The sequence below is a fragment of the Zonotrichia albicollis genome, chromosome 1, assembly GCF_047830755.1.
Source record: "Zonotrichia albicollis isolate bZonAlb1 chromosome 1, bZonAlb1.hap1, whole genome shotgun sequence".
Classification (NCBI taxonomy): domain Eukaryota; kingdom Metazoa; phylum Chordata; class Aves; order Passeriformes; family Passerellidae; genus Zonotrichia; species Zonotrichia albicollis.
In genome coordinates this window covers 1,708,372-1,723,529 of record NC_133819.1, presented here as the reverse complement: position 1 = coordinate 1,723,529, position 15,158 = coordinate 1,708,372, and the positions used below count along the sequence as shown (strand labels likewise).

At 47.9% G+C, this 15,158-nt stretch overlaps 1 protein-coding gene across 1 annotated transcript in view; it reads left to right on the top strand.

Annotated features, from left to right (window-relative positions):
• The window catches only part of WNT9A (Wnt family member 9A), a 62,694-nt gene extending 48,386 nt beyond the window's left edge, over positions 1-14,308 (top strand). The window contains exons 3-4 of the mRNA XM_074539232.1: positions 1,751-2,013; positions 12,204-14,308. Of these exons, the coding sequence (XP_074395333.1) occupies positions 1,751-2,013; positions 12,204-12,677 (737 nt within the window). The 3' untranslated portion in view covers positions 12,678-14,308. The remainder of the gene's footprint in view (positions 1-1,750; positions 2,014-12,203) is intronic.
• The last annotated feature ends 850 nt before the right edge of the window (positions 14,309-15,158 follow it).

The window sequence follows — 15,158 nt, the reverse complement described above, 5'->3', positions numbered from 1 at the left end:
GATGCAAGTAGAGTTTCCCATGCTGTGAGGAAGTCAGGAGGGCACAGCTTTTCCCAGTGGTGCCCAGCAGCACCACAGGAGGAACAGGCAGGAACTGGTGCCCAGGAAATTCTGCCCGAACTTGAGGAAGAACTTCTTTCCTGGGCAGTGACTGAGCACTGGTGTGGAGTCTCCTTCATTGGGGATGTTCCAGAGCAGTCTGGATGCAATCCTGAGCCCTGAGCTGTGGGATGGCCCTGCTGGAGCAGGGAGGTGCCACCAGCTGCCCCACCGTGGTCCCTTCTGTCGCCGGCTGGGATCTCTGTACAAATCACCAGCGGGATGGGACTGCTGGGAACGTGCCTTGAGTGTTTTATTTTCCAGCATCAGTCTCATTCCATGGTTATGACAATGGGGAGATGCCAGCAGCTCACATCCCAGGCAGCAGACCAAGAACTTAATGTTACAACTCACTTTATAAGTTTTTTGACCAATCACACAAAGCAAAAGCACATTGGCAGTAGTTCCATCCAACCACTATAAGCACAGGTACCTTTGGTTAAACAATGCTTGCTTATTTCAAATACAATACCTGTTTGTAAGCCTTAAAACACAATGCCCAGAGCTCCATTATTAAGCTTAAAACTTCCTAATATCTCACCAGATAAACTTTTCTGTAGCTTAGAGTTATTCTAGACAAGCATTAATACACAGATCATTGTTCTATTTGTCTTTGCTTTTCTACAGTTTAAATAATTTTTCTGCTGACCAATCTCATGGCTGCTGCTTAGCTCTAATCACAGTTCTGCTGTCTCTGGGGCCTGCCTTTTGCAGCTTTCCCAAAACCCTCTGATTTTGTGAATTCCCACACCTTCCAACCTTACCACTCTCTTACTCCATGACGCAACTCACGCTCTTCTCCCGATAGGCTTTACCTCCATTTCCTGTGAGTTTTTCCTTTCTTTAATGTAGGATTGAGGGGGGGTAGCATGTTGGGACAGATGGAGATGAGAGATCTCTGAAGCCAGGTCGTGGAACTTGGGGTTTATTGCAAAGGGCCTGGATGCAGGGGCCTTTTGGAATTTGGGGTTTATTGCAAAGGGCCTGGGTGCAGGGCCCTGCTGGGATTTGGGGTTTATTGCAAAGGGCCTGGGTGCAGGGCCCTGCTGGGAGCTGCCAGACACAGCTCAGAGCAGGCCCGAGAGAAGAGAGGGGGAGAGAGGATGAGAGGGTAAGAGAGCAAAAGCATGAGAGAGTAAAAGGGTAAGAGCGTAAAAGGCAAGAGCTAAGAGACAAGAAGTAAAAGACGAGAGGTAAGAGTGTGAAGTTCCCATTACAATACAATAAATCATCTTCTGTGTTGAATATTCTTATTCTCACTAACCAATCTAGTACAAGATACAAATCCTATAACATTCACATACAGCCTGTAAGAATCACTACATTACCACACTGTGTTACATTTTAAACCCCAAAAACTCCTCTTTGGGCCCCTTCTGCCAAGCTGTAGGGTCTGTTCTGACCCTTGGGCCTGTCTGCAAGCAGAGGGTGTTGTTTTATCAAAATGGGATCACCTTCAGCTGGCCACACCATTGTTTTCCCGTTGTTCAGTAGCTGAGGGATCTCAAAGCTTGCTTTCATTTCAATCTCGCTTATAGTGTCCATATTCTCAAAATCTTTTGCCAGAAAATCATATTTGTAAGGCTTTCCTGTTTCATCTTCCCCAACACTTTAAGCTGCAACTAGAGCCTGTCCCTGCTTGTCCCTGCAGGTTTCAAGGAGACAGCCTTCCTGTACGCCATCTCCTCGGCGGGGCTGACGCACGCCATGGCCAAGGCGTGCAGCGCGGGGCGCATGGAGCGCTGCACCTGCGACGAGGCGCCCGACCTGGAGAACAGGGAGGCCTGGCAGTGGGGAGGCTGCGGGGACAACCTCAAGTACAGCAACAAGTTCGTCAAGGAGTTCCTGGGGAGGAAGCCCAACAAGGACCTGCGAGCCAGGGTGGACTTCCACAACAACCTGGTGGGCATGAAGGTGCGTTGAAGGCGCCGCGGGGTGGTGGTGGTGGTGGGGGTGGTGGGGTTGGGCGGCTGTGGGGTTTTGGGGGGAGTTATGCTGTTTTTGGGTGTGGAATAGGAGTGTTGGAGGTGAAATGGATGGAGTGGTGCTCCTTCTGGAGGGGAGAAGGCTGAGCTGTGGGATTTTGCCCTGGTTTTTACTGTGCAAAACCATTGGAGAGAGACTAGAGGGAGAGGAATGGGACTGGCCAGGTTTAGGAAATAGGAGGTGGAGACAAAGATTGCTGGTTTCTCACATGGAGGAGAGGGTTTCACACCACAAAGGGGTGGAAAGGCTTACATGAGGTAGAAATGGAGGAAGGGTTTTATGCTGCCACAACACATCCTTGAGAGGCGCTTCTCTTGCAGCAGCTCAGTAGAGCATGGACAGTGTAGCATCTCATTGGCCAGGTTTCTTTAAAACTGGCTGGAGAAACAGCTGGCAGGGAACCAGGGTGGAGAGATTAATTTCTGGCTGACCTCAGACCTAATAGCCCCTTCAGTTTTGTCTTCTGGCAGAAGCCTTCTATGTCACCTGGAGCACAGAAACCTCCTGTGTCACCTAGAGCGGGAGATGGTGCTTGGTTGTAGAGTCCCTTTGTCCTTTTCCCATCTTCATCCTCTCTTCCTGTTCTTTACACCCCCTCTGAGGCTGCCTAGGGGCCTCCCTGCAGGACTGCCAGAATTCAGGAAGCATTTGGACAATGCTCTGGGACACATGGTGTGATTTTTGGGTTTGTCCTGTGCAGGGCCAGGATTTGGACTCGATGATCCCTGTGGGTCCCTTTCCAGCTCAGCATTTTCCGTGACAGATGTAAAGGACAAAGTGTCTGCGAGTGCTGGGTCATCTCAGCGAGGGGAAAAGGAAGAGGCTTTCCACCTTCTCCCATAAAATGCTTGGCTGTACCTAGCCTAGAGTTGCTCCAACACAAAAATCCCTCAGATTGGCCAGCACAGGTGCTTAGGATCAGTGTTTCATTGCACCAACCTCCAAGGGGGACATACTGCAGGGCCAGAAATAGCCCTCGAGCCTTGTTATTGTCTGTGTGATTGGATGCAGGCTTGGGGCTGGGATGGGGGACCTGGGTCTCCAGTTTCCCAGGCAAATGCAGCCCAGCCAGTTGTGCATTCTAGGAATGGCCACCCCAGCTCAGTTGTTGCTGTGTCTATGTATAAAATGTCATTCCTCGCGACGGAATTGGGGCATTGGGGAATGCCACCAGCCAGGGCTGGCCAGCAAAGTGTCTCCCCCTCTCCCCACTACCAGATGCTCCTAGACAGTGCTGAGATCAGGATTAGAAATATCCTGGATTTAGCTGGTGTCTGGTTTTGGCTGACAGCTTTCCTGCTCTGGATTAAAGGGCTCAGTGTCTCTGAGCTCCTGTGGCAGCTCACTGACGTGTCAAACAGGCTTTGCAGGATGATGGGACTTGTCTCAACCCTGGTGTTGGTTGCTCTGTCCCATCTTTTGGAGTTGAGTGTGTAGCAGATGGGATGGCAGTGGAAAAAGTGCCCCATGGTGGGTGTTTCCATGCTGGATATTTCTGTGAGATGTCCTGGCTCTCCCTTCATTCTCCTTCCATTCCCATCTTTTGGAGTTGAGTGTGTAGCAGATGGGATGGCAATAGAGAAGGTGGCCATGGAGGCTGTGATTCCATGCTGGATGTTTCTGCGAGATGTCCTAGCTCTCCTTCCATTCTCCTTCCATTCCCATCTTTTGGAGTTGAGTGTGTAGCAGATGGGATGGCAATAGAGAAGGTGGCCATGGAGCTGTGCTTCCATGCTGGATGTTTCTGTGAGATGTCCTGGCTCTCCTCTCATTCCAGAGCCACACAATACAGTCTCATCAAAACCTTCAAGGATGGGACTTTGGCTGCCACTGGCACGTCCTTGTAGCTCCAGGGGTATCCACCAACAGTGGAAGGGGTAAAAACCTCCCAGATGGGTTTGGCCCCACTCCCAGTGTTCCCAATCCCAGGAGCTGCAGTCAGGATGTCCATATGGCTGAGGCCACTCTTGGATTTAGGATTTGTGTCCTTAATTATCATCTGTGCTCTACACTGCACAACTCTGAGTTAAACAAACTCCAAGGATGAGCTGAGAGGTTGAACCTTCCCTTCTGTGTCCTGATCCTTGTGAGTTAGCTCCCAGGGGAAGATGCAGGACTCCCCAGCATCCTCTGCACTCCCCTTGGCACAGTGGGACTGTGGCCACCAGCAGTGGTTTCTCAGTGTGGTATCTGGAGCTGAACAGCTGAGTAACAGTTGTGACGGCTGTCCAGACACCCAGAGCCCTCCTGGCAACCCAGGTCTCAGACCTCTGCTGTAGGTCAGTGATCCACTGCTCCTATTTTCGTCCACTCACAACGTCTCTGTCAAGCTGGGATTGCTGTGTGACAGCTCTCCTTTGCCTGTTTGCAGCAGCAGTTGAGATGATTTCTCTATCTGTGCTGCTGGATATCATAATTCATTGTGCCATGGCGTGGTTGGAAGCCAAGCCAAGCAGCCCAGCGGGCTCACAGCTCCACCATGGAGCCAGGCAGAGAAGGAGGGAATGCTGAGGAGGAAACTTTCAGGAGGGTGGTGGTAGAAGATCAGGAGGACACACATCTGTATGGTTGGGATATTCAGCTCTTAACCCCTGGCACAATTTAGTGTCACTAAGATGATGATCAGAGTGAGGACCCAGCCTGACTTTGTGACTACAAAGTCAAAACTTGCAGTGCTTAATTCAGATTCCAGAATATTGAAACCAGTTTGACCTTCTTGATGTGGTGGATGGATTGTCTTTGGCACTGCTTGCTCTCAGGTGTGGATTAATACTGGGTTTGATCCCTGTTCTTCCTCCTGTTCCCACTGCAAGTGCAGGGATGAGGGGATGAAGGCTGAGAGCACCACTGCATTCCTTGCTGAGTTTGTGGATATTTCCCTTGAGAAAGGTACTGAGTTAAAGATGATTCTCAGCACGTTTTCTGTGCCTTCAAAGAGGCTGCCCACCAACCAACTCCTTCCATAAAGACTTTGCCTTTATCAAGCAGAGTTTGCTCAGTGACTGCAGCAGAATGAAACCCCTTTGGACTCACCTAGTGTGGTTATTGGAACAATAACTCATCTGGGTTTGATTTGGGGTTGATCAGAGGCAGTAGAGGGGTGCAGACAGCCTTGATTTGTGCCATTTTGGAGCTGAGCAGTTTGGAGCTGAAGTTCTCTCAGCGTGTGGATGCGTGTGTTCACTGAGGGAGTGGAGAAGTCTCTACCAATGATACAGCACAAGCTTGGTGGTCTCTCACTGATTCTTTACGTGTCATTTCTCCCATCTCATTACTCCCAACCATGGCAAAACACACAAATAGTCCCTTGAGACCCAGCAAAAAAAAAAGGACCTGTGCTGGACTGACTAATTTGGCAAGCAACCCTCTCTCCTCCTGGTCACCACACCAGTTTCTCCATGGTGTCACACCAGCAAACAATCCCTGTATTTCTGCGAGGGTGACATGATCCTATCCCGCCTAGTTTTAGTGTCTCTTGGTAGACGTTCTCATTTAATTATGAATTCACTTCTGCTTTTTTACAACCTTGATGGGCTGCCTGTAATTTTGCTGCCACCAGTGAAATAATCACTGAACATGTTGTGCCCGTGGTGGCTCACCAAGTTATATGATATGACCTCAGTGGTTAATGAAAGGGTGAGCTTGTCTAGTGTGAGGATGAGGTAATTAGACCAGGACTTCTCCAGCCTTCTCTTTATTGAAAAGCAGGAGCTCTGAATAGACCACTTATTAAAAAAGCAATTTCCCTTCCTTTGCCAGATCTACTCTCCCTCATTCAGCCATTCTTTCCGAGGGGTCTTGGGTGGAGAGGGTGTTTTGGGGGGAGAAGTCAACTGTATTAAAGCTCCATTGCCAGCAATGAAGTTTCTGAGTTATATTAAATGAAGCCCAGGCAGCCTTGCTAAAGCTCTCATCTTCTCTCCGTCCTCCCCCCTTTTCCCCCTTGTACACACAAGTGCAGCCCTCTTTTGTAACCCATTAATGAAAAGGCGGAATATTAGAGCACTCAATTAGTTCCACTGGGCTTGAGTAAGTGATGTTTTAATTAAATTTGCCCAGTTTCTCAGCCAAGTATCATTAAACATGACTTTCCAACTCCCTCTCTGGAGCGTTGCTAAGTTTCTTAATCCCAGGAGTGCTGACCTCTTCCAGAGGTATGTCTGGTCAAGCATGTCTTACAGATCCAAGGGGCACAATTAAAAGGGGCTGCTGTTACCCTAGGAAAAAAAATTATCATGTTCTCACTGCCTTTTTTCTTCATCCTTCCACAAACCTTTGCCTGAAGTCCATGTCTTGAGAGCTGAGTGTGTTTAATACAAAATTATGGGGAGGTAGAGATGGAGAAGAAGAAAAGATCTCTCTTCCAGCAGTTTCCTGCTTTAAAACTGGTTCCTTTCATGAGGCTTCATTGTTTTTTGCACAAGATGCTTTGGTGTGTGCAGAGCAAGTGTTTCTGAAGGACCACAGAATCCTGGAATGGCTTGGGTTGGAAGGGACCTTAAAGGTTGCTTTGTCCCAAGCCCTTCATGGTCCTTGTCACCCTTGTAGGCTTCAATTCCAGACCCACCCTGAGACAGCCACACCTGGAACCATCTGGGATGCTCTGGAGAGGATAGAGGGAGGTGCCTGGACTGTCCCTTGCTGTTGACTTGCTTATTTTGGAATTCCATCTGAGGAATGGCTTTTCCCCCCCAGGCAGCGCTGGCAGGGATCTCTCTGGAGGGCTGGAGATGCACTCTCCATATCAGGGAGATGTTTGCCCAGCTATCATCTGTCTGAGGAGCTTCATGAGCTATCACATAACACGCTATCAGAGCATGCCACCCTCTTCATTTCTGGAGCTCCGTTGGGCAGAGGGGGGAAATTGAGACCCAGAAAGATTAAGTGACTCACTAAAGGTCACACACAGGCGGAGGGAGGCACAACTCTCCTGTTGCAGAGACAGTGTTTACAAGCACTGACCATCCAGTCTCACACAGTTCCTGCTCATTAACACAGTTCCAGTCCAACTCCAGGCTTTGCTGCACCCTCATGATGTGCAATAATTGCTATTTTGGAGCTTAATCCACTTGGTGCATGCAAAAAAAACCCCAAAAGACATAAAGCATCCTTCTTGGCTGTTTTTTAGGGATGTGTTTGTAGTTGGAAATGGGGCATCACATGTTTACCAAGGTACAAATCAAACCCAGCAAATAACAGCCTGAGAAGAGCTCTTAATGTACAGATCAGTTTTCAGGGCCACCACTGGTATTAGTTGCTGCAGGTTATGACAGGTAGGAATGCCCAGGCGTGCTCTCTGGATTTTCCTCTCATTTCAGGCTGAGAATGGCTCAGCCAAAGCCTTTCTTAGGCCTGGAAATCAATACTCTGGAAAAAAAATTGCTTGCTGTGTCCCATAAGTGATTGCAGTTGGTTGTTTATGTGGAGCTTTTTTAGCATGGGAAGCATGCTAGGAATACTGAGCATGGGGAAAATACTTCTGAAGTTCTCAGTTTTAAGTAGGGTTATGTTGTTCTATGCTTAAATGTTTGTGTTTTAATACCTATGTCACTAAAATATGAATGTTCCTATTTTTTTAAAGAGGGAAGGGTGGTGGGAGAGGAAAGCTGTTGTGAAAAAGCAGGTTGAGAACAGGCTGAAAAGAAGGGTTTTTAACAAGGTAGAGGAAAAAAAAGAAAGGATGACAACAAACAATCTGTGAAACTTTTATAGTTCAGCCAGTGGCATTGGCCAGTGTGAAGGGACAAGTCTGGTCCACTGGTTGTGTGTGGGGACCGTGGCTGCTGTCCAAACAAACGTTAATACTCGAGCTGAGAGAATGACTAAGCCTATTTAAATTGGAGAGGGGACAGAGAGGATTGGATTTGTGGGGAGGCATCCCAAAGCCCTTCCCAAAGCCAGGCAAGGCTTTTCCCTGGATGATCTGCCTGCGAGGAGGCTTTGCTGCCCTCCTCTCCCCCAAACCATAGCGAATGGTTTGAAGCCCTGGAGCCGTAGCCCAGCCATGACGACAGCGGAGCAATGAGCGCGGAATTCCCACGGCCGGGTGTCCGCCCTGGGCTGCTGCTGCCCAGACAAGAGTTGTCTGAAAAAAAAAAAAAAAACCACCAAAAAAAAAACCCCACTGCCAGAGCCCCGTGACCCAGCTGGGAATGAATGGGAATCCTGTCCTCGGCGTTTCAGCTAAAACACTGAGAAATTGTGTGTTGCAGCATGTCTGAGACTGATCATGACGGGGGCACTCAGTCTGAGCTTCGCGGCGCACCATTGTTGGGAGGAAGGATTACATGTTGCATAGCAATGCTCTGCTGTGATCCCTTTTCCCCATGTAAAGCCAGTTGGGAAGGCAGTCCAGCAGAGCTATCTGGTTTCCTCCGAGCTGGAAAACCCCAAGAAAAACGGTTCTGTCCTGCTTTGTGTTTCCCTCATTCTGATTTTGTCAGTATTGGGTGTTCTCACGGCAAGGTCAGTGGGAATTTGTGTTCCTATGTCAAGCTAAAAATCCCTATTTTCCTCCCAAACTGTTCTGTTTGATACTGCCAAACCAGGTGGTTCTTCAGAGGAGAGTGGGAGGACAGAATTCCCATGTGTGATGCCATCCCTGACCCACCACTTGTCTTTTTTTGGCTTTGTTTTCATGGTAGGAGCTCTCTACAGCACACAGTACAAAAGGGATGCTCCTTGTTGCTGCTACTCTTGAGTTACTACAACCCTGTGTGGTATCTGTGGAGTTGGAGCCATGGGGAGCATGAAATATTTTGTGCCTTGGATGGAAACTGAGCCATTCTGCTTCACATCTGTGACAAAGGTGCAGGTGGCCACATCCTTGGTGTGGATGAAGTGATTATTCAGTGGTGAGTTCAGGACAAGTTCAGGTCTGTGTAGGATGGAGGTAAATCAGGCTCTGAACTGTGATGAGCCCTGAAAAGAAAGCAGGAGCTGCTACAGCTCTTGAAATATGATTTTATATGGTAAAACCTTACTCTTCCTCATCTAACTAAGAGTTCTTTGGCAATAAAAACAGTGTTTTTCTCTGCTGGAAGAAGGATAGAAGACCTTCAAGTTTGAAAGCACGATCCAGACATTTGTCCCAGGATCCAGCCAGCAAAGCTTTCTCCAAGGAACCTGCTGACTTGGATCAGTCTTGCTCTGCCTCCTGAAGAAATGAGGTGGATTTAAGTGTCTCTGACAGGAGCTTGCACCAAGAGGAGGAAAGGTCGTTGTGGAAGCTGGGGAGCGGGACGGGAACCAGAAGGGCTTTGCCAAGACTCGTTTTGGCTCGTGGGTGGCTGGGGCTGCAGGCAGCAGTTCCCCATCACGCAGCGCCTCGAGGAGCTGCAGCGTGACTGACAGCAGCAGGGGAGGCTGCCTGGGCAGGGAATTTTTCTAGGATTTTCACTCTTGCATTCTTGAGCCCTTCCCGGTCCTTCCAGGAGAAGCTTTACGGGGCGGTTGGGATGCACCGCACTTGCACGGCAGCCACACAGCAGGAAAATCCACATGGATTTCATGAACTGCTGCATTCATGGGGACAGGGACAATGGAAACCTTTTATGCTTTGGTCCACCAGAGCTGTCTCTTGCTTAACAAGGAGCTAGAAGCGAGTCAGGAAAATCCAGACTGGGGTTCATGTGGAATTTGAGTCCAGATTAGGAGAATAGAATTAATTTACCCAAATACACTTATTAGTACCCCTTGAGGGACCTTTATGCTGCTACAGGGACAGCTGGTGTGATGAGAATGTTTTAAAGCACCTCAGTTAGTGCTAGGTGGAGATATTTAAACACCTGAGTTTGGCCCTGAGGGTGGGATTCTGCTCACAGACTCCCCTGAACTGAGGTGCCTCTGTGTGGGCTGGGTCCCCAGGCTCCTGTTGGTGATGGAGATGTGCTCAGCTGTCAGAGGGAGCCTGGAGAGCTGTTCAGTGGAGCAGGTGTTTGCCTCACTGCAGATCCTGCCCTGCTCTGGCTGCCCTGACTGCGATGAGAGTTCGGAGGTGTTTCTCAGGCTGAGGTGTTTAAACTCGAGTGTTTGCCTCGGTGAGGTCAACCCTGGCTGGCTGATGTGATTCAAGTGCCTAAACCTACATGCTTACACCTGACTGAAGGTCCTGCGCCATCAGCCAGCTGCCAATCCATCAGGATCAGGTTTTCCAACACGTGTTGGGCTGTATCCACCAGCCCCACGTGGACGCCTTGGCTGCAGCGCTCCTGCAACGTCAGCACTCCCACTGAGCTCCAGAGAGGTGGCTCCTGACAAGAACAGCCCCGAGTCCAGGTTCCCTTCCTGAGTTTCATGACCCTGTCTTGTTCAATCAGCTCCGAGCCCAGGAGCAGGACTGCAAGCTGAGCCAGTTCCTGTTGGTTTCTTGCTTTCCCAACTCCTGGGCAATGGGGGTTGCCTCCTTTTCCAGGTGGAGCAGATGCAAATGCGCTGGGGGAGGAGGAAAGGTTGAGGAAAGCCCGAAGTGATGAATGACTGCAGTGTGCAGCCCTTTCCCAAGTATCCCAGCAATTTCTGCCCGCTTTGCTGATGGTGTGGGCGTGAAATCAGGTGGAGGAGCTTTGTTTCACACGAACTCAGCTCTCACTTGCGGCCAAGCAGTGAAATGGGACTTTACACCAGGGAGGGGACGGGTGAGGGTTGGGGTTTTCCCCCCTCCCCCTCGGTGTTGAAATGTGTTCTGCACGCTCTTGTCTGACATTGTGGGATTTCTTGTGGACTTGGCGAGACACTTTGGCACACAAAGCGTGACAGCCCTTACCCAAGGCATCCCAGCTGAGCGCTATAACCAGCAACACATCTCCCCCTGTAACCCGTCACCGCTCCGAATGCTACTGTGTATTATTGGATTGCACTCGCAAAGGTCTTTGGCTGTCACAGGAATGAAGTGTGACCATTGGACAGGCTCTGCTGAAGGCTCCATTATGCATATTGTCTTTCTAAAAATGTTTCTGGAATATCACAATTGGGCCAGGCCCCAGTTCCGAGTCCATGACCTATTGCACGGTTGCACATGGGGCTCAGCAGGATTTGTGCAGCCAAATAATTAAGAACCGGATGGTCAGGAAATGGACTGCAGCCAGTCCTCTGCTGTCAGGAGGCCACAGCAGAGCCAGATGCCATCATGGGCACGGGGGGAGGTTGTTTTCTTCTGTTTTAGGTACCGTAGATGCCCAAAGGAAGGGCACTTTCAGCAGTACTTTGGTCCCTTGTCAGGACTCAGCTCTGTCAAACAAACTCTGTCCTCACCTGCTGATTTAAGGGGTCTTGTACCTTACCCATTTAAAGTTAACAGAATCTAATTTTGGGGAAGGGGCAGGGTGGGAGAATTAGAAATACAAATTTGTGTTTATAATCTGTGGACAAAATGTGGGGTATGTGTGGCTGTCCAAATAACATCTCTGCTCATGTGCTGCCCATGGAGGTACCCCAGGTGTAAATTTCTCTCTGGAGAAGCAGAGATGGAACATTCCAATGCTGTTTCTAAGTAGGTGGATGTTGTTTTGTGCCGTGAAACTTCTTTATTGCATTGATTTGAAAAGAATGGGATCCTTTGTTTAGCATCAGTCAGTTCATGGTGCTAAACTAAAATTGCTTCTTGTACTTGGGTTTGGGATCCTGTGGTATGGAGAAGGTTCCTATTGTCCACGCTTCTGTTCTGGAGCATGTGCCACCCCACCTCTTTCTGTTTCTTCCACTTTTATATCTTACCTACTTATTATTGACAAAGATAAATAGGTGTTAAAATATGTATTAATCTCTTAGTTGTATCACAATTTCAGGTCTTTATCTACGCAATTAATGGCAGCACTGGACAATCTTTGTGCACCTTTCTAGTATCTTTAATTAGCCAATTAAGCAAAGTTTTTGCAGGTGAATGTCGTCCTCTGGGAACTGAGATCCATTTGAAGTATTTCCTATAGGATGTGTTTTGAATGTCATACTCTGGGAACTGAGATCTTTTTGAACTATTTCTTGTAGGATGCGTTTTCTGTCTGATTGCAACAGATGTATTGTCATCAGCTTTGTGTCCCTGAAGCCTCTTCTAGAAAATATCATGTTTTACTTGATGCTTTGATGACTGATTCTCTTTGGGGCCGTGTGTGTGTCTGCAGGTCATCAAAGCCGGCGTGGAGACCACCTGCAAATGCCACGGCGTGTCCGGCTCCTGCACCGTCCGGACGTGCTGGAGGCAGCTCTCCCCCTTCCACGAGATCGGCAAGCAGCTGAAGCAGAAGTACGAGACCTCGCTCAAGGTGGGCAGCACCACCAACGAGGCCACGGGGGAAGGCGACATTTCCCCCCCTAAAAAATCCATCCCCGGCCACAGCGATCAAATCCCAAGGACTACGGACCTCGTCTACATTGACGACTCCCCGAGCTTCTGCCTGATGAGTCGCTATTCCCCCGGCACGTCGGGACGGAAGTGTTACAAGGACAAGAACTGCGACAGCATCTGCTGCGGCCGGGGCCACAACACGCAGAGCCGGGTGGTGACGCGCCCGTGCCAGTGCCAGGTGCGTTGGTGCTGCTACGTGGAGTGCAAGCAGTGCACCCAGAGGGAGGAGGTTTACACCTGCAAGGACTGACACGACCCGCGGCTGCTGCTGCACTTGGGCCAGCTTGGAGAACTGCCTATGGAGACAAACAGGGTTTGATTGACCTTCTGGCATCTGGAAGCTATGTTGAGACATAAGCACTTTGTAGGGTACAGGTGACCCAGCTGTGTTGCTGTTTTGTTTTGGGTTTTTTTGTTTTGGTTTTTTTTTTTTTTGTTTTGTTTATCCTGTAGACTGAATTTTCATGAGGTCCAACCATGTGGAAATAAGTGCCTGTCACACTGGGGTTAGACACCAGTTGACCTTCACCTTCGTCGTCTATGTAGTTTGACGGATCATTTCTCCTTGGAACGTTGTTTCAGCCATCCTCCATGAACTCCTGGGCTAAGAGATTCCCTTTGGCATGAATATCCTGTACTTCTTTATTCCTGGAGCTCACCCAACTGCTCAGAGAGCTGAGCAGATGCAAAAGATCTTTCCGCTTCGAGTGTGGTGGTGCCAGAAGCGGACATTTATTTCTCCTAAAACTCAAGAGGAATTTGTAGGGAATGATGGGTTCTTCCAGTGGAGTTTCTGCACATGGAGCAAAGCAGGCTCTGACAAAGAGACCCACTGGGAGCATCAGCTCTTTAGTGACAGCTCTGTCTCTGTGTGCATCGTCACCAGCACAGCTCGGAAACGTTGGGTCCACCACGCTGCAGACAGAAATAGATCCAAGAAAGAGGTTGGGAAGACAGCAGAACACCAGACGTGCCTGTCCACATCAGTCCAATCCCATTCTTTATTTAAAACAATTCACCCAAATGCAGGCTCTTTAGCACTATCGCTGTCTTAAATTTAATTTTTTTTTTTTTAAACCACTAGCTACTTTTGTTTCATTTTCACTTGGCGCATGATTTATTTTTCTCTCCTCTTCCCACCTCTTGCTGATGGAGGTCAACCTGTGGTAACTGCTTCAGAAATCCCAACTGGAACTCGTTGAGTTGAATTTGGACGTGTTTCTCTTGAGTAGGACAAGAGGAATCCGAGTGCCTCTTGGAACCCGGGGCTGTCTTGCCTTGTGGAGCAGCCGCTTTGGCCTGGATCAGACCTCTGGAGGAGCTGACTTTTCTTTCCTAGGTCATCATTCCATTTACTCTAAACCATGGCAGTGGTACATGACACAAGCTGTATGTAAACCCTATGACCTTAAGATGATTTTGGTTTGTTTTTTTTTTAACCACTAGATCGAGAACTGTACTTTAAAAACACACCTGCTAAATCCTAACAAACTCATGGATTTGGAATAGCCAATCGACACAGAGACAACCTGAGAGAAGCCAGAAATTTGAATGCAGGGGTTGATCACTCCAACGCTGTGAAACACATGACAACCTCCAGCATTTCTTTTTTTGCTTGGAAGAGGAGATTTACAATCCAGGACTTGGCATGCCAATATTCTTCATATAAAAGTGGATTGGAGGCAGCCAGCAAATTGCCTGAATGAAGATTTCTAAGGAAAAAATGGGGAGCAGAGGGTGTTTTGTTTGATTTTTGGTAGCAATTTTTGATTGTCCAGTAGTAGCAATTTCCACCGAGTGTCTATAAGCCATTGATCTGGTGTTCAAAAGAGGAGATTCTCAAACATTAGTAAAAATTAGTAAAAAAAAAAAAAAAAAAAAGAGCAATTTCCCAAGACAAACCATTATTTTTCAAAGTCTTTTTTTCCTTATTTAATTTTTTCCCCTCTAATTGTAGCCACTAATATTTAAGCTGTTCATATGCATCTACTGGGAAGAGAAAAGATAGATCTGGGGTTTTCTTAGTTAAAAATACCTGCAGTCCAGCCTGGCTCGTTGGCATCAAATCTTGAGGAGGGGGCAAGGAGAGGGACAGGGTGTTGCTGTTTAATAGCACCATGGCTCTGCAGAGTGAACCAAAATGTCTCTTTTTTTGGTGTTTCCTTATTTGCTGTACAATTCTGGGGGTTGGGATAATGCTGGAGGAGGGAAAGTGGAATCCACATGTGGAATTCCCACCTTCCACCCCAGCAAAGCACCGGAAGGTCTCACAGCTTTTGGGAAAGTCACCCCTGAGCAGTTTATCTAATGGTTTAAAAAATAAATCGCCTAGAAACCTATTATTCAGTGTGTATATATAGATATATATGCACACCTTGACACATAAATATATATATATATCTATAAATATTGAACATTTATTTATTGTAAAGCCCTTCAGAAGGACCTTCTTATGGTTTCAATGTGGTATTATGTTAAATTCTCTTTCTCCCTCTGTCTCTCTCTCTCTCACACATTTGTGCAAACTCACTGTTACATTTTTGTGTGTTCTAGAATAGCTCTTCCCCTTCAAAGTAAAGCCAGATCCAAACCTGCTCAAAACAGGAACTTTGGGGTCTGAATTACTATTTCTGGCACCATTCTTTATTTTTTTTTCTTTTTTAATCTGTTCTTAATTAAAGGATGGGCCGCAATTTATGTGCATTATTATTATTATTAATTATTATTATTA